Raw genomic sequence first — 27375 nt, 5'->3', positions numbered from 1 at the left:
GCGCTGTCAGCTGTGCCTCTCAGTCTGGTCTGTCACATCCCAACTAAGAAAAGAACACTCAAGAGTCACGTGGTCTTATGGTCAGAAAATATATTTCAGAGCGTTGTCTAATTTGATTTTAAGCGTGAACTTGTAAAAATAATTACACGATCCATACAATCAATTAATCAAGAAAATATGAAGTTTCACCATGTAAAATTCAGAAATAAATTACTTTAAATACATAAGGTCTGTGTAAAAAAAAAAAAACATTTGAAAAAGATCACTGCTGACTGTAGTCTTTGCAGAAAGTTACTGTACAGGTACCTACTTACGAATTTGCACAACATTACGCTTACCATTCAACAAGAACAATACAAGTTCATGATTACTTTTACCAGACATGATTCAAATTCACAGGCCATAACAAGGTAACAATACACACCACATCAAAAGACACCAACAACAAAACATTAACTGCTGTAAATTACAGCTTGATGGGACAAAATATTTCACTAATTGTTTTAGGCACTTAATAATGAATGTCTTGTGGATATGTGTACACAAATACTGTTTATGAGAAACAACATTTGATAAGTACAGGCACCTGTGCACCTACTGTTACAGTAGATTTTGTTTTCTAAACACACTGGGACTTACTGAGAAATACCATCATCTTCTGTGAATACTACCTGTTGGTCTGATTCAATAAATCTAGATCCATGGAAACATACATTTAAGATGTTGGACAGATTTCCTGAGAACCTAACTTAATTTTAAATAATGTAAAACTCCATGACCATAAAGGCTCAATTAAAACACCTACTGTAGTGGTGCAGTCATTCACACAATGGTTATTTAGGAGATCAATAGTTAGATTGCTACAGTAAAAGTAAGAAAGCCATTTCCCATGGAAATACGAATAAATACATAAATAGAATTCACTCAATATTAAAATCCCTGCATACTAAACAGATGCTACTTCAGACAAATAGGAACAAGTGAAGGTCACTTCTTCAGTTGAACTAGTACTGATGGCCAGCTTTAGACACACAAACATGCAATCAAACACTAATCCATTATCAGACTTTGGCAGTCAAATGTGTAATCTTCACAGTGAGTTACATTGCTCTCAACATATCAGGTGCAATGTACACATCTACGTACCTTTCGAAATTGCCCATGGGCCAGTGTCAGGGCAAGTTGAATAATTTTGAACAGATAAATAAATGGTAAATAACATTACTTACATCACAGCACAAAGACAATGTGTCACATTGATATTTTACCTTGGGGTGGCACTATCAACAGGCTCTGTGAAATCTCATTGTTAGTACAGAGCACTTGAATTCACATCAGACTACTACCCTAAAACATGCTGATGCATTCATACAAATCAAGTCTAACAACAAAATAGCACTGGTCTTAATATTAAAGCGAATTCTTGCAATAAAATCTATCATGATTTAAAAATAAATACGCAGCCACTATCTCAGTTTGATTGATTGAGATATGAACCATGAGCGGTTGGTCTACAGAATCCAGCCCAGAGGCTGCCTCCCTAGAGTCTGATTCAGGTCCCATCTCCATCATTGTTAGTTTCACACTGGTCCACAGTGTCCATACTAGCCCTGCTGCACTAGTCTCCTGTAGTGCGGCATGACCTTGCTCTCAGGGAGGTAAAGCCCCATCTCCAAGGCAACCAGGACAGGGAACTCCAATGGAATTAACTCCCGTCTGTTGATACGGAAACGCTCCTCCAGCTTCTGTGTTACCATGGAGAGAGAGTGGAGAAGTTGGATGATCATCAATCAAGCACACAGTCAAGATGAGGGTATGCACAGTTTATTTCTGATGTGAAGAAAATTATAGGTGACTATAAGACTGGCATTTGAAATATGACAGCTTTATTATTGACATCTGTGCTAGTGGCTAAGTCTTTCATGGTGTGCATAAAACATCAAGCTGTTATCTTTACAACAACATGACTCACATCTATCAGCTGTCGGACCTCCTGCTTCTTCAGGTCGCTGCTGATTTTAGCTGCTAGCAACACGCAGGCTGCTGCCACCAGCTTCCTGTTCTGCTTGTTCAGGCGACCCTGCAGAACCAGCTTCTCAAAGTACACAAAAGCCATCGCCACGGTAACCGGCTGCAGACCACACTCCTCACTCACTGCGCGCATGTCTCGCTTCAGACTGAGAGGAAAGACAAGAGGCAAAGTTATACTTCATGTTTTTGATCAATCTTTGCAAACATTTGACTATTGTCATAAGCTTAAGAAATTAGGCCAACCATGTCTAAAAGGACAGAGATGAGAGTATCAACATATAAGTGCAGGTTTAAACCTGAAATCTGTACAAGGCTGGAAGAGGAAGACCAGTGACAAATATCAAGTGCTCCTGTGTCAGTACCTTCTTATCTTGCTGAGGGTCAACTTGATATGGGGAAACTTTTCCTTAAATGTCTCATTCATGTCTTTCTTCAGGTCAGACGGCTTCACATATTCAATAACAGTCGTCTGTAAAACAGGAAACCAAAAATAAAACCAAGGCTGATTTAACATGTCATGAAAGTTGGATGATTATGTAATTCTTATCATGTGCTTTCTGTGCCATAGTCTTGTGAATAGTTTTATGACCTGAGCTGTTACAAAGATGCTACTGTACAGAGTAAGTGCAGACTGTAGTCAGTGAATGTTCCAAGGAGAAGAACATTTAATTTGCGATGAACATATCAGTTTTTATAGTTTTTAGACTAGGCAACTATATATATTAATAGCTGCAACTACCAGCTGTATAGCTCACTCTGTCGGTCAGTCCACAAAAATGACATGTGCGCACATCATTGCAGCTGTTGCAAATTTGCACTTCTTCACAAATAGGTAACTGTAATACTACCTGTAAGACCATCATACACATGACTGCTCACCACATATGATGCGAAGATAAGAACCCTCTTGTGTCTGCCACAAGGCCATTGGGGATCACTGAGCAAGTTGGGATCGTACTCTGACAGGTCCTCTATACCTGCCAACAAAGGGTTTCCATGAGAAGCCAACGGCAGACAACAACAACAGACTTCAATAAAGGTTTAGCAGAACGTACTTGGGTCCTGTCCCGGGGTGCTGTTCAGACGCGCAGGAGTGAAATTCCGCTGGTTGTTACTGCGGAAATGGGACTGGGGGGTAAGGACCATGTTGTTATCTGGTGCAGTGCTGTTCTTCTGCCTTACCAGGGCATTAGTTGGATAAAGGAACTTGGCATAAGAGACCGTCTGAGGAAATATGAGGCTGTTAGACTGGAAAAGGAACACCTGAAAACACTTCCTTTCTCTCTCTTACTCACACACAGTCTCACGCACTCCCTCACAAACACTCTCTCACATACTAGCACACTCTCTCCCTCTCTCACACATACACACACACACCTTGCCGTAGGCTGCCAACTCCAGTCCCTCCAGAGTAGGAAGCAAGTCAGGGGGCACCAAAGAGGATAGTCTCTGTCGCTGTGCATCCACCTTTGGATCACTTGAAAAGAAACGATTCAAGTCATCATGCTAGAGCTCAATATCAACACCCATCCATCTCACCATGCCAACAGCCTTTCCTGAGAGTGAGAAAGAGCACACAGGGGCACGAAGCAGCTCTCTGGGTTGGTTAGGGCTTTGTACCTGAGGTGAAAACTCTCTCCATAGGGCAGCACTGAGAAAGCAGCATATAGAGACCGCTTGGCACAAATCAGCATAATCCTGCAGGACACAGATAGCAAGTACAGGCAGACAAAACAGACGAAGTGTCAGTCTACAAGCAATGACTACAGTCACACCACTACACCATGACTACAGTCACACCACCACTACACCATGACTACAGTCACACCACTACACAATGACTACAGTCACACCACTACACAACAGCAAGCAGCAGCACTGGTTCCATATGGAGACATGGGAGAGGTACAAAAACAACATAGAACATTGGATCAGCCACTAATACCATTTCTATGTTGGTCTAAATGGAAACAGCTGGTGATTGACAAACAACTATATAACCAAGATGACACATAACTACAAGCTAAATTGTCTTTAGTCCACTCAAATAGATAACGTATTAAGAGAATGCAAGAAAAAATGAGAAAATACAGAAATTCAGACGATAAAAACAACTAATTATAGATTCTTTTTTAAAGTCAACTAATACACTATAACCAAGTACCCAAGATATCTGCAAACCTGTTATATTGTGGCTTTATATATATAAACAAATCTCCAAACAGCTACTAAGCTTTAAACCTCACTGAACACCAATAAATAACATACTGCAAGCAGACTCCTCCTTTGAAATGTCGGCCTTGTGGTACAAATTGGCCAGACCAAGTCAAGAAAAGTGAATCTCACCTAGGGGCTGTACAGTACAAAAATCTCACTTCAGAAACCAGAAATTCCTAAATAAGTATAATACTACAGATTATTGCTCAATGATAGTACATATTTCACAACAAGATGACACTAGCAGCACATCAACATGCAAACACAGAGCACAATAATTTGAGTCCCCTCTCACATAAGGGGTATTTCACCGTTGGGGCAAGGATATGTTTCTACAAGACATCTTTAGCTGCTGATTCATTTCCAAGGGTGATGAAATTTTGTTTAGCAATCCCTCAAGCTGCCCCACTGTTACTATGTGAATTAGCAACTGCTAGTGAAGCTAAGCCTGTTACACACTGGCAGAGCCTGGTAGTTGGTCACATGTAAATGTTATTTAATGCTTCAAAGAAACCATGCTGGGTGATCAAAGTCTAAAGTAGGGTTACATCAGTACAGCTCACACTTACAAAGAATGCCAGATAACTATATTTTGTTTATTTCAGCCATGAATGCCCACAAATACACATTCAGTTAAAGGAAAGTCCCTGTCATCCATCACCTGGCATGCCCAACTGCCTGACTAAGAGACTCACCTGCTGCCTCTCGTGTCGTACTGCCTCATGCTCTTGATAAAGTGGACCTTCTTAGCAGCCTTTGGTCCTGGGGAGCCAGAAACATTGTGTGATCTGAAAATATATATAGCTACATCATTAGGGTTTTTAAAAAGGGTTCTGTGCCATACATTATTTGTGTTGTTTTGACTTGATAAAGTCTTTAAATCACAGATATTGAATTTACATAAAGCAATTCCAAAGCCTAGTCTATATTAGGCCTTGCAAGGGGGATATCAAATAATCTTTAAATGTGATTAGGGTGACGTACAAACAAATGGAAGTGTCGGCCAACTAGCAATGTAAAATGTGAGGCTCGTTCAGGTATAAATATTTCTCAATAAATCATTACAATGACAATAATGTATTGTTCTCAACACAATGAACAAAACTGAACAATTTGAAAACAATAAACAATAATCATGAATCACAACTTTGGAATAGGCTAGCCTATGCGGAAGTAAATATAGGCATTCGGTGTCATGCTGAATCAACGTGAATGGTAACCATTCATAGAGTTCTTACAAAATGTTTCAACATGCTCACCTTTGACGGGAATCCAGAGGCCCCGAATTGGTCTGAACTACTGGGCTAAATACAGATTTGGCACTTAAATGTAGGGTCTGCGGGGTGGGAGAGAGAGGGTATACGGTGGAGTCACCGACAGCGTTCTCCCCAAACACCTCATTGCCTCCGCTACTAGCTCCAGTCCCCGTGGACGTGACAGAAATTGAATTAACAGGGCTTAAAGCTCCAATTCCCGGTACGCTTGTAACAGTGCCCACTGTCACGGAGCTTGACACCTGGGGGGCTGTTCCATTGCTACTGGTTGTGAACGCGAGGTGTCCAACCGAGATTGTGCCGACATCCAGTCTCCGAGTCTCGCAAACGATTTCTCTTTGAGCGATGTTTCCATTGTTAAGAGGACACAAAGGCCGCCCATCCAGAGATATATTGTTGAGAAATAGAAGAGCGGCTTGTCTCCGGCGGGAATCTTTTGTTTTTCTTATGTGCTCTTTGTGTGATTTTGTTCCATTACTGCTTGCACATTGTATACCACAGGCAGCCGTCGCCATTCTACTGTGAAATGATCGGGGGTAGGGAGAATGTTGCCGGTTTGACAATTTACCACGCCTACAATTAAATGATTGGCTGAGACCCTAAATTTATGGTACTATATTCATCATAGTCATATAGGATTGGCTGTAAAGTAAAGCCTGACGCAGTCTGAAAAAGGAATAGATCCAATATAAATATACCTTGTTGGTATCATTATTAGGCCTGAAAACTTGGACTCTTCAAAGACTAGGCTATAAACAATCCTTCACCTTTTGTATTGGTTGCATATCAATATAATTATCAACTAAAATCAATATATCAGTTTGTCTTCACCATTATGATTGAAACCATTAAGTGAATCGAGTTGTTTTGAATAATGGCTAGGGAACGTCCACCAGAGTAAGGCCAGCCAGTAGAGTGGCAGGGTAGAGTTTAGAAGTCCACTGACTAACTGCCACACGACATATGATTTAGCCTTTTAGCACAGGAAAAGCTAATCACAACAACCTGTCTCAAATGTGTTTGTCTCTCTCTTTCTATGACACAGTTCTAAATACCTTGGCATGACTTGTGCCTGCTTATACTTCTAAATGTAGCTAACCACTATAGATGGGAAGACACATTCAGGGCATGTAAACACATTGTTCTTTATTTTCCCCACTACAATAGACCATGAAAGTATTTTCTCTTTTATTGTGCTGAGAACAGCAACAGTCTGGTATGACCAGTTTAAGGCTTTGATTCGATGTGTTTGAGGTACAGCTCAGTCCCTTATCCTTCAGACAGAATATTGAGCAAGGTAAACGGTGGTCTGGACACTTAGCACCATCATCGAGCCTGTGTATTTCCTTGTACTATGTTTACATCGTTGCTGAGAATCTATCAATCTGCGTAAATAAACCAAAAATTCAGACCAAATGTTTCATATTTTAGTTAAATAAATCAAATTAACTCCAACATAAAATAACATAACATATGCATACTCACACTTCTATGCTCACTCACACTTCCATACACACACACACACACACACTCACACTCACAAACACACAATTTCAGTTCCAGAAAGGGTTAAATCAGTTCCAAATAGAAATGATAAAATCAGTTCCAGATATGCTCTCTGTTCCAACCTTGTTGATCACTGTTGAGTAGGAATGAATCCAAGTTTTTAAATAAAAAAGTAGCACACCGTTCCCACTATTCTGATGATCAGAAAAACAATTTGCTGCAAGGGAACTAGCGCCAAAATGTTTCTACATAGGGAATCTGGCTGCAGGACAGCATATTTTTCATTGCACTGAAAATGTCTACTTTTCATGTATCCTCATGTACATTTACACATAGATCAATGCTTATCAAGTTAATTTTAGTGTTGCATGAATGCATTATGAGAATTGATTTGGCCTTTTGTGAATGTGTTATGTAAATTAATTACAAACTTATATAATGGAAATAATCATGTTTCCATGGACATGATAAGGAGTAGTACTGATAGTATCGCAAAACAACAATTGGTTGTAAACTAAACACATATTTCACAAATTGTCTTTAAATCACACGTTGTGTTGTAATAATATTACAGCAACATGTTGAAAATGTTTTCTTAGAATTATAAGTTACATTCAACGCTTCAGTTTCCTCGTTTCTAAAACGTTTTTTTCAAACTTGTTAAGGCTTTATCTGAGAAAAAATAAGACATGTATGAACAACTATGGGAAATTGCACAAGGCAGAGAGAGTGGTTTTATATAAGCAGGTTTACGCCAGAATGTTGTCTCAGATTATCATTTACACAGATAATATACACATCTCCAGATGATTATTTTGTTCCTGCTGGTCCTTGTGATAATACCAGGTGTCATGGGTATTCATACATGTTTAAGAATAATCTCTGATGGTATTTGCCTTAGGAGGACATTTTTAAGCACCCTCATTTAGGATACTTTACCTCTCATTGATGACCACACAACTCAACTGTCCCTTTGAAGGGTTATTAGCCATTGAATCTTCCTGCTGACCTTTGAACCCTTCCCATTATCTACTTGTACCATCCCATTACCTGAGATATGATACCGGAATCCAAATATACACCTCACCTCACGCAATAGAGGGTTTGGGGATGTATAAAGTTCTCTCTTCACCTTATTTCTCTCTCTGTCAGTGTAGCTCTGGACATTACATAGTGACAGTGACAGGAACTGGAGCAGAACTGATCCTCTGGGTGTATCATTAGTGTGCCACTCTGGGGTAGATTGGCACGCAAGGTGGTGTGCTACACCAGGCATGGTGGTTGTGCCTCCATGTCACACAGTGGTTTCATACTCCATCATCTCCTTGGGTGAGCCCAGACAGCGGTACTGGATCCTTGGCGTGACTGGAGCAGCACTTTCGAGCACCAATATTGTTTTGCGTAGCCGGCGGTCGATGAAGTGGGCATCCCAAGCAGGGTACTTCTTCCTGGGCAGGTCGATGCGTATGACTGGCCCTTCAGACCAGGGGGCAAGACTGGGAAGAGCAGCTGGGGCTGCCCTGAGCGCCCGTACCTGAAACACATCCCCATCAACACCTGTCCCCTCTCGGTCACCCCCTTTAGTTCTCTGGAGGGTTCTGGGGGGGCTGCTCACAACATCAGGTGGGAGAGTGGAGGTCGGGGACCCCACAACCACCTCCTCCTCCACCACAAAGCCCCAACCTGAGATAGGGCCGTCAGGGTGTAACAGACAGTAGTATACAAACATAAAGAAGGTTCCCAAAGCATAGCTGCTGGCTACAACACATACCAAGATCACAGCATAAAAGTCTGAGGTGCGCTGGCCACGATACAGGTACCAAATTGTGGTGAGCACCACATTCTCTACAAAGACAGCCATGCTGTAGATGAATAGTCGGCAGCGTGTTCGTCCTTCTTTCACGCTAAACCAGCAGAACACATACACAATCCCCACCATCATGTTATAGATGATCTCCTCCCATTTGGACATGCAGAAGTCTGTTTCACCTTGGATGATCCAAAATGTCATTATGCACCAATGTGCCACAATGAAGATCCCAAAGTAAAGCTGGAACACAGAGGCAAACAGTGCAAAGGCCATTGTGCGAGCGCCAATGGTGAACAGATGCCAGAGAATTTGTACGATGACTGCCTTGTAGGACATTGGCAACTTGTCATCTCTGGAGTCCCTCAAAACCTTCTGATAAGAGGCAATCATCCAGGCTAAAGACACCAATGAGGCTGAGGCAGAGAGACCTGGTGAAGAAGAGAAACAGACAGTTAAATAATGAGAAAAAGAAAGCTATAGAGGAAGAAAAAATAATGCAAATTACTTATTCTTTTAGCAGATGCTAAATGAAGAAAACAGACAGACAGACAGACAGACAGGATGACAGACATACAGGAGGACAGACAGTCAGACAGACAGACAGACAGACAGACAGACAGACAGACAGACAGACAGACAGACAGACAGACAGGACAGACAGGACAGACAGACAGGAGGAGGACAGACAGACAAGTAGAAATGGGATAAATGTGAGGAACTGGAATGGCCTGAAAGTGATTGGCATTTCTTGAGTACTAAAGGGTAGTGTTGCTATAATCCAAGTCAGTATGGTATGTATGACCTATTTGTTTTTGTGTCAAGAATGGTGTCTAATAATGTCGAGTGCAGAGTGGTGAAGTGAGATGAAAAATGTGTATTTCGAGACTGTCAGTCCAATATTGAGTCCACGATGACTGACCCTGGAGGGGGAGGACCTGACTGGCCTGGATCATGATACTGAGCTGCAACACCAGCTGGGGGGCGCTCTTCAGGAAGGACTCCAGCAGTCGCAGCATGCTGATGTCAGCACTCTCAAACATCATGCGCCAGTAGAAGTGACGGCGCTCATGGTCACCACGCCAGCGACTCTGCACCCCCAAGTAGAGAGCATGGACATACCTTAGAAACATGCAAAGAGAGGAAGAGGCACAAGATGATGGGATCATTTGTTGATTTAATCTAGAGACTCAACGGTATCAAAATAAATTCAATTTTTCTTTTGTCTTTACTTTTTAGACAAGGCAATATTTTCACTGTTATTTCTCTCCTGCTACAAATGATCAGAGCCATGAAAAGAAAGGTGGGAGAAGAGGGATCATTGTGTTTCATTGTGAAGGAACAAAGAGCTCGCTGCTGTTCTCAGTGATTGACTCATAGGCCTACCTTGAAGTTTTGACAGACTCTGATGTGAAACCCATCTCAACCCACATGCTCTGTACACACGCATACACACATTTCTTTGAAACTGTCTTCTGTTGGTCTGAAACAAGCAGATATGCTATATGTACGGAAAATTCAGTTTGTAATAGTGAAAAACAACTAAATGTACCAAGGCAAGTGCCTAAGAGAGGGACAGAACAACCTTACATTCTCAATGAACCCAGTGAACCGTAAGAGAGCTTGTGTAACCCTTTTTGTTCTGATTTTCACTCAACAAACAACTATGCCTTGGGATGCCATATACTCTGTGGAGTATGCTGTAAGGCACAGAGCCACACCCACACATGTGCACAATTACACACAATGCCTGACCGTTTACTGACCCCGAGTGGTACAATTCAATACCAGCCCCTTTCTTGTCTTTAAGTATTAAAGGAGCATTTAATTCCCACATTCTCTCCTCGTTGATCCCAGTTCACCTGACTATATATCAGTGACAGCTCACTCCTGAGTTAACAGCTGAGGATAAAACACACAAGGGTAATCCTGTTAATACCCAGACATACCTGTCTGAGAGTAGCCATGCTGAGAAGAGCGCTTTAATGGAATTAGTAGTAATTCTACTTTCCCAGAGAGTTTCATTGTGCTGCTCCTAAGTCATGAACACAGCTGTTTCTCATTCACTAAGAGGAAACACCAAAATCAATAGACCTAGCCCCCATCCATAAACGCAGGAAGACAGACAGGAAGTGTGTGGGATGGATGGAAAATAGCTTGTTACAGAAGCCCATACAATCCTTATATGAATGTAGACATTATCAATCTCACCCTCTGCACATTATAGATCAGTTGGAAGCCTCCTCTTCACTGGCAGCAGCTTCAGGCTGTCAAAACAAATAAGGCTAGTCTATGGCTGAACATCACTGGCTGACTATCTGACCTCTGAACACCAGACCCATAATAGATGAATTTCCAATGAGTGATATTTGTTATTAAAAAAGCCTGGGAATTCATGTTTCTAGCTGCAAAGATCAAACCCTTCATGGCCCATTAACATGGCCTCCCATCTAGAGAACAGACCAGCGTAAGAATCATATGACTGATTCAGTCACACTAAAACAACTAAAGACACTAAGGTGAATGTGCTAATGTGAAGTTAGGGCTCTGGGTCGAAGGGACATAGTCATAGTCGTAGGGAATTTATTGATTACCAATGATTACCAAAGAGAGAACCAGACTTTGTACTCCAAAATATCACATTCTCATTCAAACCCTGAAAGACAAAAGGATTTGGGTGTATTCATAAAGCGATTGGTGTGGATGAGTAGACGATTTTCCACCAGAGATTATTGACCTAGAAGCGCGTGAGGGGAGGAGCCTGCAATGCCCCGTCCTAGCCTTGAGACATCCAACAGTATAATAGCTACATTTTTAGCATTTTGAAAACATTACAGCCCTATCTGAATGATTTAACTTATTGTTGTCTAGACAAAACCACGTTTACATAAAGTGTATCAGGACTGTTTAGATCTGAGAAATATTCAATAACTCCGTTTCCTACACACATGCAGGAATACACACATGCAGGAATACACACACGCACTTCACAAAAACGCACACACAAATAGGGGCACTGTATCCGAAGACATATTTTGGTTAGCTCACCTCCAAACTTGGGCAAGCTGGAAGATATGCACGATAGATTGAAAGAACCACATTAAAACTCTGCAGCAGCCTTGGGCACCTCCCCTGGTGCCCGTGGCAGGCGATACCCCGACCGCAGCAGTGCGGCCAGCGCCCCGCTGTCGGTCGCTGTCCTTAGTGCTGAAATTACTCTCGGCGCCCGATGCTGCCACCACCGCGGCTGCTGCGGTACCACTCTCCACGGTGTCCGAGTAATCATAGGCGAACCATCTAAAACTCAGCACCTGTACAACCAGAGATGGAACCACCACAAAGACCAGTGTCAGTGCAAACCACCAGTAGTCTCGCCTGAGGTAGTAGTCCGCAGCCAGCCACAGGTCAGATGCGCCGTCCGAAAAGAATACCAAAAGGGCACACAGTGTCCAGCAGCAATCGAGGAGAGAATAGCGTCTCCCAGCGGGACGGCACTGGGGGGAACGCTGGTCTGGAACACACGGGCACTCGGGTGGTGTTTCATTTCGCCGAGAAACGAGTGTACCATCAGATTTAGCGGCCATGTTTGTTGTAAAGAATAGAGTGGGTATGAGAGATGGGAAAATGATGGAAGGGGGGAGGGGGGTCGTGTAGCCTGCCAATGCTTGTGTGTGTATGCATGCGTGTGTGGGGAAAAAGAGAGAGGGGAAGGGCGAGAAGAGAGAGGTGAAAAGAATGTCAATATTTCTGAATGAAATTCAATCGATTAACGTGTGAGCATATGAAGAGTTAAAATTGGAAATCTAAAATAAATTGTCTACTGAAAAACCGATATCATGCTTGACAGTTATAATTAAGCAAATGTGTTTGGATGGCTTGTATTTGGGTTATAAGCGACATCCGATCCACTGCTGGAATTGTAGGCTATTTTTGGAACACATCACAAGAAAATGGCAGGCGTAATGTAGACAGAGTAGCCTATTCTATTAGTTATCCTCTAAGCTTTTGTGTTTAAAAGCAAGCTATAGACCCAGAGACAAACAACCAAGTGGATAGAGCAGGATGCTTCACTTAAGCAGGCAAGCCCAGTTTCTGCAGTCAACCAATTATAATGTCGCCTACAGGAAAAAGTGGGCTTACATTGGTAGTTGCGTCAGGTCGAAATATTGCGCACCCTCCTTAACGTCTCTTAAAAAGAAAAGTGAAGCAGGTATGACACAAGTGAGGGCCTTGTATTACGCGTCTTGTATCATGGTGCAGTCAGCGTCTGTCCAGACAGTCACAGCTGTTGTCCAGCAGAGCCTCAACCCTTTTCCTCTGAAAATACAATCATTAAACAATTAATTTCCAATATTTAGGCTAAAGCCATAAACTTATATAAGCCTATTAGCTTATGTTTCTCGTTCAGCAAATAATACAAATGTTGCCACAAGTTAACAAAATACAGTAGGCTAATGACCTCCATTGTGTTAAGACTGTCCCGAACACAGAGTTTGGTCTCCTTCACTGGCAGCAGGAGCTCCAAACGTAGAGCACTTTGGGCGGTGAGCTGACAGGCGATCATCAAGTTGATCTCTTGGGTCTTGGAAAGAAAACATTTGACTATGACAGTGGGGAGACATCTTTATGTTGGGTTTAAATGACTGACCCGAATGGTTGACACGGTTCAACGGCATTATAGACAAAGGGATGAATTGAGGCATGTAGCTCTTGTGCCGAGTCCGAGCGTGTTTTCACCTTGATGTGCTGGTGACGCAGCCTCATGCCACGGATCCGGTTGAGCGCATCTGCTGATTTGAGTTGGCAAATGATGGTCTCCCTCCTCTCCTTCTCTGTCATAACACCTTGAACCTCTTTAGGTTGCTCTTTTTGTGCTAGATAACCGGACTTCTGCTGAATGCACTTTTCACGAAACCGCGTTGGGTTTACAGTCGGTTGAACATTTTCGGACTTGTTCATGGTCTTGTTATCAATCGTTGAGGTCTACTGTAGTTCAATATACTATTACATGTATTTTTTTGTTTTGCATAAATTCAGTAAAGGGTTTGGTGAATGGGACTATGAGAATATTTGTTTTTAAGATAAATATGATGCATTAACACGTGGTCGAATTAAGATGACGTTTGTTTTGTCTTCCAAGAAAGTGACAGAACAATAGCGAATTACATAAAAAGTATAGGTCTGCTTTTATGACACCAGTTGCCTGATTCAGCTTAAAAACAAATTCACAAGGACACAAATTAATGAAAATGTACTAAAATTTAATCATTCATAAAAGCTGGAAAATCATTTGTGACAGTAACACAAAAAGCAATATTAGGGTTGGTTTAGTACAATATGTTTTCAGCCTCAAGACACAGAAATCAAGTTTGTCATTTCCCCTTTCTTTCTATAAAATACTAATTTCCATTGCTTCATTATGCAAAAAAAATGAATTAGAATATATTATGGGAAATATGAAAGCCTTGCAGCTCTCCATATAAAACAAAGTCACTTAGGAAAGATGTTATTTGATGAATACAAGTCATTGTAAGTAGTAGGAGCGATAAAACATGAACATTTATGCATTTATGTTGACAAAATTAGTGCAGAACGGTATGAAAGAGACCAACATTTCACATGACTGATGAAAAAACATTTAGTCATTTGAAATGGGGCAACCATTATTGATGTTATTTGAAAGAAAGCAACTCATTTCCCAAAAAGGTTATCACAACTGTCAATTTTTTTAAACTTTTAATAGCCATATCCAAAAGTTTGAAAACTGGAAAATTCATCATTTCATGGCTGGCTGACAAAATGAATAAACAGAGATTAAGGTTTAGATCTTTTAACCATCAAAAAGCAAAGACAACTTTCTGGGAAGACTCCCCGTCCGTCCCTCTGAGTGGTGAAGTGGAGTGTTCCATTTCTGCCATTGTTGAGATGTTCTGAACATTTTTAGGGGGGAACTTGGAATGCTGGCACGTTCCAACTGGGCAAACGTTTATATAATTACAGCTTCCTGCAAAAAAGGGGCAGATGCAACCAGTTAACTCTGATCTGCACTCCTGATAAAAGCGTGAAGGTCTAGATGTTTTCTGATGACCTGACCACCAAAACGGCCTATAGGTTTTCCAGGGACGGCTGGGTCAAATTTAGCTGAATCATATCAATTTATTTCTGACGGAACATTTATACCAAAACATGAACAATAGATGGAGCCATTTGACTGAAAAGTGGTGTTCTGTAAGGTCCGCTCTAAGGTAGGTTGAAATAAACAGTCAGTGTAAATATTGTTCAAGATCAATAAAATACAGTGTATGATCAAGTGCATCATCTCTTCACTTTGTCCCCTCACCTGGCTCAGAGCTGCAGAGTATGATGGTTTAGAGAAGTGTGCAGTTTGACTTCTTTTTTGCCTTCTTCTTTTCCATCGGTGTTTTCCTGTTGATCTGTCGGACCAGGTCATAGAAAATCTGGGGCAAAGAATAACATTTGTCATGTGAGAATTTCACATCCCTTATACTCAAATATAGGACATATACATCAGCATACAACATTATGTAATCCACTCACAGGCATCATTTATATTGACATTTTATTCATTTTGGCAGATGATGTGATCCAAAGTGACAAACTGTGCTTAACATAGAAAAGAAAATTATTAGAAGTGCATAGTTCTAACAGTATTTTAGTGGTCAGAGCCAAAAAACATTGTATTTACCAGACTACTAGTAACCATATCTTAGCTACCAGGCACAATGAAAGTGGATGCGCCACAAATTGCAGTCTGAGGACACTTGTTGCTTTCTAATGTCGAAGTTGTGGCTATTTCATAAAATGTGTATGTTAGGTCACATAAATTCCAAAACACTTACTTGCAAAAATAGAATACTTACCACACCTCCAAATCCCTTGGTGTCTCCAGTTAATATCATTAAACGATTCTATTCTGTTTTGCAATTGAATTACCTTTAACATTTTCAGAACTAACAATTAATTTGATTGCATTTTACAGCAGTGGGGCGCACCTCATTAACGTTGATCTTTGATTTAGCTGAAGACTCTAAAAAGGCACAGTTGCTCCACTGTCGGGCCAGATTCTGGCCCTGCTCCTTGCCGACCACGCGCTCATCCTCCAGGTCACACTTGTTGCCCACCAGAATCATGGGGACCTAGCCAGAACCAAGGCAGAGTCAAGAGAAATGTTGAAACCCTAAAATCTGAAAATACATCTCAGTGACCAGACTGTGCCTACTTATGTGAGATTTCAAAAGATAAACATTCCCAAGGCAACCAGAGATCAATCATTCATAAGCTCAGCGGGCTACAGATCTTTCTTCTAAATCAGGATACGAGAGGTAGACTGGGGCTGGTAGATATTAACAGTAGCCGTGACATTTCCATCTTGTTACAAAGCTGCAGCCCCCCTTCTGTCATGCCCTTTCCCCCACTGACAGGCCTCTAATGAGGAAGGGAAATGAACAGGGATCTATGGCTGAATGCCAGGGCTGTGGACGGTCGACAACTCAGGGCCTTCTACAAAGACAATCAGGAAAAATGACAGGGCTTGGCCCTTCTCTTTGAAAACTATCGGACAAAAGGGTATCCATGGTAGCTGTCATTGCAAGAGAAAGGGGGGGGGGGGGGGCTTTATCATTACAAGATCTAATACTCACATCCTCAGTGTCCTTTACTCGCAAGATCTGTTCCCGGAGGTCCTGTAGGTCATTAAATGTTGACTGTGCCGTGATTGAGTATACAAGGGCAAAGCCCTGGCCGTTCTTCATGTACAAGTCCCTCATGGCTGTGAACTGCTCCTGTAGACCAGCAGAGGGGAATGTCCATGACCAACAGTTCTACAGTTCCCATTTTCTGGATACAAACTACAGTATATGACCCAGGACAGACATAGTCTACTTACTGTTCCGGCTGTGTCAAGGATTTCCAGCATACACTGCTGCCCATCCACCTCAACTTGCTGGGGAAAGGAAGAAAAAGTAAGATTAACACCACTAACAGTGGGTGTCCTAGAAAATTACCCATACTTAGCAAGCTTACCTTTCTGTAAGAGTCTTCTATTGTGGGGTCATATTTTTCCACAAAAATACCTTGTACAAATTGGACTGTCTGGGGGAGACAAAGCCAGGGGATAATAATAATAATAAGTGTTCATAATACTTAACTCTTGTTACATTTAACCAACTTCAAGTCATAGAGATTGGGTGCATTGGGCCACACATAAAGCAGTTCTTACCAGTGCAGATTTGCCCACACCTCCTGAGCCTAACACCACTAGCTTGTATTCGCGCATGGTGGGGTTCCTTCACTGGACAGCACAAACGTCTGCAAGAGAACAGTCGGGGAAAGAGTGAGACCCTTAGTTGCATTACTATTCCATTAAGAATGACATGCAAACTTCCAACTAAAGACATCTTGGTATTTGTTTTAAGAAGAACTTCGCCCCCCTAAGAAGAATATCGTTGACATATTTGCAGGTGACATCCTTCGACTTCTAGTCCTCTGCCAAAATAATTATCTTTCCTTCCCACCCGCAACCCTAGGATTTAAGCTGATGAGGCCCAGTGCCCCTTTTTCCCCCCTATGAGAAAAACACAGAAAACCAAGATCCAGTCCTACCTAGCTTGAATATTTCAATGCAATCCACAGAGTTGGGGTATTGCTCCACCCTCTATGCCTAAAGAACTGTGTGAGAGCATTCTAGTGCTCAAGGGAGAGGAGAACATCGGGGCACAGTCAGCAAGCTACTAGCTATAGAGTAGGAGTAGAGTAGAATAGCTCTAGGCCTAAAACCTGAACATACCTACTGACGCCATAGGGCAAAGCTAAGATCCACAAAGACACAAATAGATTAATCTCATTAGCATGCAGAGGAGCAGTGCTGTGTGAGGTGAGGAGAAGTCACCACCTCCAGCCTGACAAAATGAAAAATAGGCCTAGTTTAATTAGCATGTTATAAAATAACTCCCTTAACAGCCCTTCCAGTTATGATTGCCTATGAGATATGCAATAATGAGTTACTGACGGAGATCTGATTAGTTATGCGTTGAAAACATAAGAGGCAAGTGCTCACATAAAAGGCAAAGCAAACTATTCCCAGATGATTGAGGGAGGTTTGACTCAACTACGACCAAACACTGAGATAAGTGAAAACAAGTGAATTCTCAGTGAGACTTGTTACATATGCAGACAAACATACAAAAAACACTTTGTTATGCTCAACAAGCCATTTGCAATTCTAACCAAGCTGGATGAGGCAGCACCAGGAGCCCACAATGAGAGATACGCATTTGAGGGATATCACAAAGGACCATTCAATTCCCAAAGCACTACAATACTGCTCCTCTGCTCAGATGAAGACAGATCAGAGAATGACCAGCTATGGAATTACTATCTGACCAAGAGAGCAAGATTCATATCTATGAATCAAGAGCACAACACACAGCTGTGCAAAGAAGGCCAAGTCAAAAGTACACTTCATAGGTCCAGGTTTTGTGCACCAATAAGATAGGGGGGAGACATGCAGTAAATGGCCCTGGCTGGAACAGAACCCGGCCTGCTGCAGTAGGGTCTTAGCCTATGTGGTACATGCCCTACCCGGTGAGCCACTGGGATGCCCCCAACAGGCCAACATTTATGAAGTAGTTAACTATGAACATAAGTGCCTTAACAACTTGGACAATTTCAACTGTGCCTGACTGTTTCCAAATTGATGTGCTTTGATGTCAACCTGACAGCACATTTACTCTTTCAAAGAGTTTGTGTCTGGCCTCTTCTGGCCAATCCAACCCCCTCAAAAAACTGTCTTGCGACACAACCTACTGTTTACACGGCTGCAGATGACAAGTCCCCTCTACATCTGGTGAGAGAAGGCCAGCAGATCCCAGATTTGGCTGATGCAGTAGGCAGGAAGCTGTGGTGAGCACCAACAAATTATCAAGTTAGGAATATTCTATTCCAAAGAATTCTTAAAAGATACTTACAAAAATACTTTTCATAAAAAACATTTTTTGTGGTTGTTGATGGTAAAATTGAGAGCATAAAGTGCTGGAAAATTACTCAACTACCAGTTTGAAAAACTCAGACCAACAGCACGTCACAACAATAATTCAACTTTCAAGTAATACAACTTGATAATGAATATTTCTGGCACTGAAATGAAAAATGTAATGTTATTGATGTAGTTAGTATCAGATATTTTGAATTTAACTGTAAACGGATCAACACATTAGCTAGCGGGCCTGTTTTGTTTAAAGGTGCTAGCGAGCTGGGAATTGTTAAATTCCGTTCCTAAAACAAGGCCCCAACTGGGAAGCTTGTATTATGGCAATAACAAAGCCACAACTGGAAATTGCTTTTTTTCCTTTCTTAAAAAAGACTGTACAGTCGTTACTTTACTTCTTTCAATAGCCATAGCTAGCTACCTAACGAATCAAATCTAGCTACTAGTTAGAGTTAAGTTTTGGCCTCCCTCTTGCCGGCTTGGTACTAGCTTCATACTAGCCAACATGCAGACTAGCTAGCAGTACGTAGCCAACTAGCGAGCTAGCTGAATTCATTAGCTAACTAACTAACTAGCAGTCACCAATCAGCCTGAGAAATATATTAATAATACAACCTAATCAAAAATATGAATTTTATACTGGATTACGTAAGGCTAGTTAGCTAGCTATTTAGCTAGAATTCCGTCCGGTGCTTTCTGAGACATGAGCGTGCCCACGACATGAACAGTCGTTGGGGCAAGCTACTTAGTAGGTTAGCTAGCTTCAAGTGCTAGCCAATTCTTCTTCACACTAGCTAGCACTTGCTCCTAGTTGATATGTTACTTGCCACTCACACCTTCCTTCGATCTACCGTTTTCAGCAGGCTAAATGTAGATTGTCTGTCATACGATGGTAACAGTCAGTTACATAGCTTCCTACATTGAAACATGAGAAAGCCGTTGTTGTCGTTAGCTAGCTAGCAATCTAGCTGGCTGGCTACTCACCGTGTTTTCCTCTCGCCGCCGTCTCTCTCAAGTACCTTCACTCAGCCTGAGCCTCTTTTGCATGGCAGACACTGCAAACGTCATTCCCTCTGGACGGACAAACCTTAAATGGCAACAACGTTTTTCAGCAGCTCATCAGCTGCTTTGTAGTATTAGTTCAAAAAGTCCATGGTTTTCTTAGTTTAGTTAAACAGATTGAAATGAATAGTGCTATAATATTTCACTCATTTGACTGGAATATGGGTATTTATTTAAACATACATGTATGTAAAATACATTTAGGGTTAAATTAAAATATACAAGTATTTGTTGCAAGTACATTTTTTAAACAGGGAGAAAACAAACTTTGTAAATGATATCTACAACCATGTTTCCTCCGTGTTTCACAAAGATAAACTGCAATTTCAGGAAACATGCAAGCTGTGGGACTTCTGCATGATTAAGTAGGCTATAGCCTGGGCCTACCATTAGCAACACTGCATTGAAAGAAACGAGAGGAATAAGTTGTTGTTCTTTTGGCACCTATAGTAAAACCAATACGTAATTTTGTTAATTCAGTGTCAGAACAGAGTAGACAGCATTGCTGTCCATTTCTTGTGGAGGTTCCCATATCTCTATTGTGTGATACAAGTCCTCCTCCATCCATCCAGTTATCTCATTATAGACATGGCCAGGGTCATTTTCATCCTAAAAGACAAAAAAATCGTTTTGAATTAGAGATAGAGCTGATATGCAATAATAAGAATGCTTGAGTTTAATTCAAAATAATATAAGTATAAAATGAAACTCACTTGTAAAACATTTAAATGATCTGATACTTGTGATGCTTGAAAGGCTTAGGGGGGAAAACATTGTTTGTGAATTCCTTTATAACAATTGAACATAAAACCAATGTTATGTTTACAAAACTCATGTGAACTCTTCTCTTTAATTGAAAATATACTTTGAATAGAGAGCTAGGTCTTACAAAGTGAACTTGACTTTGAACGTTCTCTGAGGATTCCGAGTGCAACCAGAAAGCTGCACGCTAACAATCCAAAGAAGGTGCCAATGATAATGTTGACACTTGCATGACCTGAGGAAGGATTTGTTTGATTTAAGATAGTTTGGTTTTCCAGTATCAAAATGTGTCACCAAAGCTATTCATTAAGTTAATTAACCTGAGATGTCAATAGGAAGTGTAGGAAATGGAGGTGTTTCATCCCCATCTCCAACAGGCACCTTGTCCGTGACCTTAATGTAAATGGATCATAAATAGAAAAGAGAAGCCAGTGAGGGATAATGTGCTGGTATGATAAAGTGATGTGCAATATGGTGAGTTTTTACCAGTATAAACCTGTGTTGTAGAGTTGTGGATTTCTGTGCATACAGATCTGCAGTTGTTTATCCCATAGGTGTCCTTGCTTTCAATCTCAGGATCCAATGCAGGTTGAGAGGATAAAGCTAACGGGAACATATAGGTGAGAGATTGCAACATAAATGACCAGACTTACAAAGGAACCTCAGTTTACACCTATCCTTACATAAAAAATCAGCATATCAGTTAATCACAAAATCTGACACATTTTTAAACATGACCCTAGTGAGTGACCTGCTCATTGGTGTTGAGGATGGGTGTGTAAATTATATTGAAATTCTAATGTACAACTATCAACTTCCATGACAAATGTGTGTATTGAGAGATACAGTATTTAATAGTATCTGATATCACAGTAACATCAAAGCAAAACAGCATTTTACATACCTTTACTAACAGAGACCTCTACTTTGATCATTACATCTCTTCCCCATTGATCAAGTCCACAGTAATATGATCCAGCATCTTGAGATTCCAGGTGTTTGATAGTAACAGTAAAAGTGCGTCCATGTACATTGTCATAGAGGCTAAATCTTCCATTCTGAACTACATCATTAGCTTTCTCACTTTTGATGAGAACATAATTTTTGGTGGTGCAGGGGTGTTGACACAAGTATTTAGGTACATTCTGATATCCATCTGGATATGAACAAATAATATCTAAAGATCCACCTTCTCGTCCATGTGATCCATTTTTTATTTTCCCGCTCACGTCACAAAATAGACCTTGATGAAAATAAATCTGCAATTGTCTATCACATTGTAAGAATGAACATGAAACACAAAGAAAATACTTTGCAATGTCTTACTGTGGCTTGATAAACAATAATTCTTACAAATAGCATACCCTATCTGAACTACCAGTGTAATATAAATACTTTTTTCATTAAAACTTACCTGTCAATAAAAAGAAGACCTTATAATCTGTCATTTCCACACATAAGAATAAATGCATAAATCTATCTCTTTCAGCACAATCAACTGCAGTGGCCAATGGTTGTAATTGTATTATTATAGGAAGTAAGACATTCCCTGGGTGCTGTCCTAACACCAGGAAGGAAGTTTCACAGACACATCCCAGGAGGATGTTTTTGCAGACACATCCCAGGAGGCCCCACTATTGTTCATCATCAATTGAAAACCAGAATGTGAGCTATGCCTTATTTAACCCAACTAAAATAACATTATTTGGTAGCTTTACATTACACACATAGTCCAAAAAGTGACATGTTCTGTGAACAACAGCTGTCAATTCACAGCCGTGTTGGCCACTGAAGGGCTTGTCAACTACACTTCATTTGAATATCAAATACATTCTACCACACACTGATAAACTAAAACATTACACATCCATCTTCTACTTATAAGAAACCAACATACACATGTGTATCTACTGTATGTTACCTTGACTGATACTTTGGCACTGAGATTCAGTGATTATAAGTGGGTTTGTAAAGAGACAATAGTGTTCTTAAATGTGGCAGCTTGCAAATGTTACCTTCTGCTCTTCCCCCTTTTCATCTTCCTTTAATCCCCATGATCCTCCTCCTTCTAACCCCCTTTCACTGTCTGTGAAGGAGCAAGACACCCTACTGGCCATTCCCTGGTAATTAAAGTGAATAGAGGAATTATTCTTACATCATACCATCTTCACTGCAGACTAAATATGGGCATCAACTGGACGCAAAAGAAACAAGCTTTGAGATCCAACTTAATGACACTTAAGTCAACAGGAGGCCTAGTGGAGACTTATATGTAACTATGTATGTAATGCAAAAGTAACTTATACATGTAATTGCAAACTACTATGTGCCTCATGTTGTGTGCATATTATTACCAAGTTATTAAATATAAAGGTTGTTATTCAAACAAACAAGTTGTGAACATAAAAAAAAGGATAATTCCTCAACATTTGTCAAGATTTATAATTTACATTGCAAACTCTACACAAGCTTCTCTTATCAGGCTAACATCTTCCTGTTGTGTTTTCAACATAAGTTGCACAAGGTAGTCTCTGTGGCCTTATTTGGAAAAGTCCTGTTTAAATTCCAATAAATAATCATATTGACACATCGTTTGATACCCTCTCAGTCATACTTTGTAACTTCTCTCTAGGTTCCAACATAATTCTCTAGCCCTGACAGAACCACCTGTATATCAATTATCTGCAATGTAAAAATAATGTAAAACATGACTCTTCTTGGTTTGGTTCCTAGCGAAGCAGCTTTGGAACATCAACCTGCAAGAAAGAAACAGGCGTTTTCAAGAATTGACAGAATATAATGTTTAAAAAGATACACAGATAAAAAATATGAATTACAGTCATTGTTCACACACTGGTTACGACCACTTTTCATATTTATCTCCATGCAAAACCATCAAAGTACAGCTGTTCTAACCTTCTTGAGAACTTTTAAGGTGCTGTTACGAATAGAAAGCAGCAACTGATCCCTAGAGTTTGTCCCTCTCTCGTGGCGTGAAGTCTGCCCATTAGGTTTTCTCTGTGTCACTGGTGTCAAGGACTTCCTTAAGGACAAGCTCTCTAGTACAGGGACAGGGACAGGGACAGGTGGAGGAGGTGGGGGTAAAACATCCACTGGCCTCGGTTGTGCACTTTCTGCATTAGGGGTTGCTTTGTGGGAGCGTTTCATTGAGGATTCAACAGTGGTGATACTCGGAAGAGGCTTGCCCTTTCCTTTGACAAGAGGCAATGTGCATATTTTTTTGTTGGTCTGATCCATGTCTGAAGGAAGTTTATGTGTTGCCTTTCCAGAAGTTTGAACCTGCTGAGATGACTGGTGAGATGTTTTCCGATTCAATGTGGTCTGCAGATCCTGATCAACCTGTTTCTTGTCCTGCATCCTGCGTTGCCTCTGCTGATCCATATTTCTGCTCAGGATGTTAGTCATGGTCATCCTTGGGCCAGCCAGCTCAAAGTGGTAACCTAGTTTCAACAACGTGGAGTTCTCCCTCAAGGTCTTGGTCATTTCCATCTCTGTCTTGCCACCACAAATATGTCGTTGGTTGTGGAAGCGCAGCTCGGTGAGAGACGTGTTGCTCTCCAAGGCATGTATCAGGGCCAGAATGCCTTTGCCTGTAAGGTGATTGGAATCGAGGTTGATGCTGGTCAGACAGGTGTTCCTCCGTAGTGTGTTGGCAACAGCATAAGCTACAAAGTCATCAGCTCTGGTATTTGCCAAAGCAAAGGTCTTGACGTGCTTGTTGTCTAATAATGCCTCTGCAAACTGAGTCAGAGTCAGAGTCTTTATGACATCTGAGTTGTTAACATTGAGCTCAGTCAACAAAGGATCGTCTTTTCTGACTCTTTCAAGAAGTTGGTCAAACATGCTGGAGATGTCTTCCTCTCCCCTTACTTCCTCAAGTGCTGAACCTTCGCTGTTGTTGTTCTTTAGTTCTACCTGGCTGGATTTACAATGTTTATGGACAGTTTTTTCAGTTGTATTGTTACAGTCCTTCTCTCTCTCCCTTGGAGATTTTCTTTGTTTCACAGAGTTTGTGTTTTTCTGGTCCTTCTCACTGTCCCTCTGGGCCTTTATGACAGGAAAAATCTGTTTAAAATCTGTTTCTCTGTCCCCTTCCTTTAAAAACATTCCCCTCTTACTATCTTTCAGCTTCTGTGATTTTCCTTTCCTGTCCTTATCCTTCTCCTCTTTCTCCCCTTGTCCCTGCAGTTTTGAAATTAGCTCTTTGGTTTTGCAGTCTATTTTCCTTCTGCACTCTTCTTTTTTGTCCTTTTCAGTTTTAATGTAATTTTTGCTTTGTAATTTTGATATGAGGTCAAGTGTTTTGCAAGTGCTTTTTTCCATTTTCTTGCACCCTTCCTTTTTTTCCTGTCCCACCTGGCTCTCTTTGTTTTTCTCAATTACCTCATCTCCCTTACCTTCACCCCCAGTCATATTATGTGGACTTTTTTCTTCTATGACCTTTTGACCTTCGTCAACATATTTGAGTTTCTTGTTGTCTGGGATTTCCTCTTTGCATCTGTCCTGCTTCTGACTATCGAAGCCAAAGCCATCCTGGTCGTCTGGCACAAAGAAGAAACTCTCACAGCTCTTCCCCATATTCTTCAAGTTATCTTGTTTCGCTCGGTCAGGCTCCCCCTTGAGTGTGGAGACAAAATATATTTGACTGCACATAGTATAATTTACAACCCTAAACACTACTTTTCTTGTGAAATTATTTGTAATGATATATACTTAATTGTGACTGCTGTTTGTTTAAAATATAATTTTAAACTTTATAAAAACCAAACCTCTGATTGGAAACATAACATAGGTTAGTATTTTGTATTCCTCACCAGGCAACGTGTTGGAAGGGGTTTACAAGTTGCTGTCTAAAGAGCTCCTGCAGATGTGTCCTTAAAAGGAAGTGTGTCTAAGCCTCCGGTTGAGGAATTTCATTTGTCTTCAAATTGGGAGCAGCATGCCAACATGAGCAAGCCAGCATTATATCTGGAGCTTATATCTTTCATAACAGCTCAATAAAACCTATTTTTGATTTAAGGGAGAAATGCAGAGCTTTATGAGATGTACAGCAGAATGTGATTTTGTTTTTGCATTTCTTTGGCTTTTGAAACATATAGACATTGCACCATATTTTATAAGTCTTTATAAGTCTTGCAACATCTTGGTCAATTCATAGAACATTCATAGCACTTTGCAATAAAATATAATTATCATAAATTATTCAAATATCCTTATTAATAATATACATGCCAAGATGTAAACTACTCAGTACTCATAAATAAAGGCAAGTGTAGACACTTAAGCCAAGGAAGGTAAAAATGTATAGTAGCAAATTGTAATGAAGTTCTTGTTGTTACCAGGTCTTGCAGTTACCATGAAAAGCCTCCATCTGTTCCTAGGTGTTTGTCTCCTATAATTAGAGAGGGGATTTGCTCTTTAAAGTTCACTACTGGTAAACTTTGATAAGGGATCATTTGTTTTCAAGCTGCATAGCAACTTTAAGAGTGATGATGCCCTGGTGAATAGATGACATTCTGCCTTTTCACCCTGGGTTTTCCAAACCCATACTCTGGACCTTTTACAAACAACAAGACTTATAATTAAGGTCTGACGGCTGTCTCCAGATAGATCATGTTTCCTTACATCATTCCACCTGTTGAAGTTTGTATCCACAAGGCTGAGTGTGAATAAACCAAGAGAAGCCCTGGAACTAAAATGTCTAAGAGATATCAATTCTTATCAGTTGGGAATAGCCTAAACATGCATAAAAAGGTGTCTTTCCACATTAAAGTTGTCTTTACACATTACATTTCTAGTACAATTAGCTTACTTGTTAGTCAACGTTTTATCACTATTCAATTTTGAATTACATTAAATGTAATGCTGTGGTTTAACCATTAATAGCAAACCCCAAAGATGAATCCTCACGCCACTGCACCATGTTTGGAATCTAGCTGGTGGATTACAGTTTCTGACATTTCTGACATTCCGCTCATAATAGTCTGACTATATTAAGCTGATGGTGTACGGTATGGCCAGGAAAAACGTCCAGGTAGCCTATATCTAAACACGTTGACAATTTTTGAAAAAAATAGTCATACCTCAAAGCTCAGCTCTCTCTCAATTAGTTTCTTGGTCTCGCGCTCACAGAAGTCCAGCATTGCCCCTCTGTTGTATTGGATTGACGGCTGCTTTTCTGTCTGGTTTCTCTGCCTGAGGCCGACTGGCACAGCTGGGTCCGGATCAATGTCGATAAACTCATTTTCCAACTCTTCCACCTCAGCAGACGTTAAAGATGCCAAAAGATTGTCAATGTCACATTCATCTTCGCTCTCTTGCTTCTGATTTGGACCGTTACTCCCGGACATGATTACCCAAGATAATGCCGTTTTCTATGATCAAAACTTGTGAATTATACACGAGGGTTTTCCTTGGAGAGCTGTTATATTTTGGCCATGAGACTTGAGTATCGGCCTATCAGATGCACTCAACCGGACCGCCTATCTTTGTGGCTCCTGGAGATCCAGTGCTGGAGCCTGACAGTATCACCAATTTGCGATAAAGCGAACAAAGTAATTATATAATCTTTTGGGTCAAACTTGATTGATAATACCTGCTAAAGTAGTAATTATTTTCGTAATTTGCCTGCGTCAAATCATGGCAAATCTTGTGCCTCAAAAGGGATTAACTGAATGGCGTCATCTAGC

General features: G+C 40.8%; 5 protein-coding genes and 1 long non-coding RNA gene across 8 annotated transcripts; 1 reads left to right on the top strand and 5 right to left on the bottom strand.

Annotated features, from left to right (window-relative positions):
• Positions 1-72: 72 nt before the first annotated feature.
• Positions 73-6037, bottom strand: cables2a (Cdk5 and Abl enzyme substrate 2a). 2 transcript variants are annotated; one of them, XM_084679396.1, is made up of 9 exons: positions 5508-6037; positions 4944-5036; positions 3652-3729; positions 3409-3508; positions 3087-3255; positions 2911-3008; positions 2394-2500; positions 1973-2177; positions 73-1745 (listed from the first exon to the last, which is right to left on the bottom strand). In XM_084679396.1, exons 1-9 carry the CDS (start codon positions 6035-6037, stop codon positions 1605-1607), a joined length of 1521 nt encoding a protein of 506 aa, XP_084535522.1. In that variant the 3' UTR covers positions 73-1604. The 2 variants fall into 2 exon arrangements, with proteins under 2 accessions (XP_084535522.1, XP_084535523.1); XM_084679397.1 differs by lacking the exon at positions 3652-3729.
• Positions 6038-8322: 2285 nt separating this feature from the next.
• Positions 8323-12434, bottom strand: xkr7a (XK related 7a). The gene is made up of 3 exons (XM_084679401.1): positions 11884-12434; positions 9758-9957; positions 8323-9266 (listed from the first exon to the last, which is right to left on the bottom strand). The coding sequence occupies exons 1-3, from the start codon at positions 12417-12419 to the stop codon at positions 8323-8325; spliced, it is 1680 nt and encodes a 559-aa protein (XP_084535527.1). The 5' UTR covers positions 12420-12434.
• Positions 12435-13062: 628 nt separating this feature from the next.
• Positions 13063-13876, bottom strand: LOC146251939 (protein LKAAEAR1-like). Its single transcript, XM_084679236.1, has 3 exons — positions 13573-13876; positions 13295-13417; positions 13063-13152 (listed from the first exon to the last, which is right to left on the bottom strand). The coding sequence occupies exons 1-3, from the start codon at positions 13792-13794 to the stop codon at positions 13096-13098; spliced, it is 402 nt and encodes a 133-aa protein (XP_084535362.1). The 5' UTR covers positions 13795-13876; the 3' UTR covers positions 13063-13095.
• Positions 13877-14075: 199 nt separating this feature from the next.
• On the bottom strand, positions 14076-19945 carry rap1aa (RAP1A, member of RAS oncogene family a). 2 transcript variants are annotated; one of them, XR_014731984.1, is made up of 9 exons: positions 19826-19945; positions 18661-18751; positions 17075-17163; positions 16879-16947; positions 16742-16798; positions 16497-16637; positions 15394-15992; positions 15176-15293; positions 14076-14839 (listed from the first exon to the last, which is right to left on the bottom strand). XR_014731984.1 is itself a non-coding variant. In XM_084679019.1 (9 exons), the coding sequence occupies exons 3-8, from the start codon at positions 17129-17131 to the stop codon at positions 15204-15206; spliced, it is 558 nt and encodes a 185-aa protein (XP_084535145.1). In that variant the 5' UTR covers positions 17132-17163; positions 18661-18751; positions 19826-19943; the 3' UTR covers positions 14076-14839; positions 15176-15203. The 2 variants fall into 2 exon arrangements, 1 of the variants encoding a protein (XP_084535145.1); XM_084679019.1 differs by having other exon boundaries at positions 15849-15992; positions 19826-19943.
• Positions 19946-20059: 114 nt separating this feature from the next.
• LOC146251937 (uncharacterized) lies at positions 20060-22993 on the top strand. Its single transcript, XR_014731985.1, has 3 exons — positions 20060-21285; positions 22200-22330; positions 22760-22993. It is a non-coding gene; the product is annotated as an uncharacterized LOC146251937 (long non-coding RNA).
• Positions 22994-23221: 228 nt separating this feature from the next.
• On the bottom strand, positions 23222-27331 carry lmod1a (leiomodin 1a (smooth muscle)). Its single transcript, XM_084679017.1, has 3 exons — positions 26770-27331; positions 23582-25303; positions 23222-23421 (listed from the first exon to the last, which is right to left on the bottom strand). Exons 1-3 carry the CDS (start codon positions 27034-27036, stop codon positions 23395-23397), a joined length of 2016 nt encoding a protein of 671 aa, XP_084535143.1. The 5' UTR covers positions 27037-27331; the 3' UTR covers positions 23222-23394.
• Between the last annotated feature and the right edge of the window lie 44 nt (positions 27332-27375).

Source organism: Hypomesus nipponensis, chromosome 18, assembly GCF_054491055.1.
Source record: "Hypomesus nipponensis isolate SF chromosome 18, ASM5449105v1, whole genome shotgun sequence".
NCBI lineage: Eukaryota > Metazoa > Chordata > Actinopteri > Osmeriformes > Osmeridae > Hypomesus > Hypomesus nipponensis.
This window is presented reverse-complemented; position numbering and strand designations above follow the sequence as displayed.

Bases quoted from the DNA above. Each gene is read 5' to 3' on its own strand.
- cables2a (XM_084679396.1), bottom strand. From the start codon at position 6,037: ATGGCGACGGCTGCCTGTGGTATACAATGTGCAAGCAGTAATGGAACA. The intron at 5,037-5,507 runs GTGAGCATGTTG...ATATATTTTCAG, and splicing joins CCTCTGGATTCCCGTCAAAG to ATCACACAATGTTTCTGGCT. The intron at 3,509-3,651 runs GTACAAAGCCCT...TTTCTTTTCAAG, and splicing joins GGAGAGAGTTTTCACCTCAG to TGATCCAAAGGTGGATGCAC.
- xkr7a (XM_084679401.1), bottom strand. From the start codon at position 12,419: ATGGCCGCTAAATCTGATGGTACACTCGTTTCTCGGCGAAATGAAACA. The intron at 9,958-11,883 runs GTGAGCTAACCA...CATGTTTCTAAG, and splicing joins CAGCTTGCCCAAGTTTGGAG to GTATGTCCATGCTCTCTACT. The intron at 9,267-9,757 runs GTCAGTCATCGT...CTTCTTCACCAG, and splicing joins TCAGGTCCTCCCCCTCCAGG to GTCTCTCTGCCTCAGCCTCA.
- rap1aa (XM_084679019.1), bottom strand. From the start codon at position 17,131: ATGCGCGAATACAAGCTAGTGGTGTTAGGCTCAGGAGGTGTGGGCAAA. The intron at 16,948-17,074 runs GTAAGAACTGCT...TGTCTCCCCCAG, and splicing joins GTGTGGGCAAATCTGCACTG to ACAGTCCAATTTGTACAAGG. The intron at 16,638-16,741 runs GTAAGTAGACTA...GCTGGTCTACAG, and splicing joins TCCTTGACACAGCCGGAACA to GAGCAGTTCACAGCCATGAG.
- LOC146251939 (XM_084679236.1), bottom strand. From the start codon at position 13,794: ATGAACAAGTCCGAAAATGTTCAACCGACTGTAAACCCAACGCGGTTT. The intron at 13,418-13,572 runs GTGAAAACACGC...TTTCTTTCCAAG, and splicing joins TGCGTCACCAGCACATCAAG to ACCCAAGAGATCAACTTGAT. The intron at 13,153-13,294 runs GTCATTAGCCTA...TTGTATTTTCAG, and splicing joins ACAGTCTTAACACAATGGAG to AGGAAAAGGGTTGAGGCTCT.
- lmod1a (XM_084679017.1), bottom strand. From the start codon at position 27,036: ATGTCCGGGAGTAACGGTCCAAATCAGAAGCAAGAGAGCGAAGATGAA. The intron at 25,304-26,769 runs GTATGACTATTT...TCCACACTCAAG, and splicing joins AGAGAGAGCTGAGCTTTGAG to GGGGAGCCTGACCGAGCGAA. The intron at 23,422-23,581 runs GTTAGAACAGCT...TCTTTCTTGCAG, and splicing joins CCTTAAAAGTTCTCAAGAAG to GTTGATGTTCCAAAGCTGCT.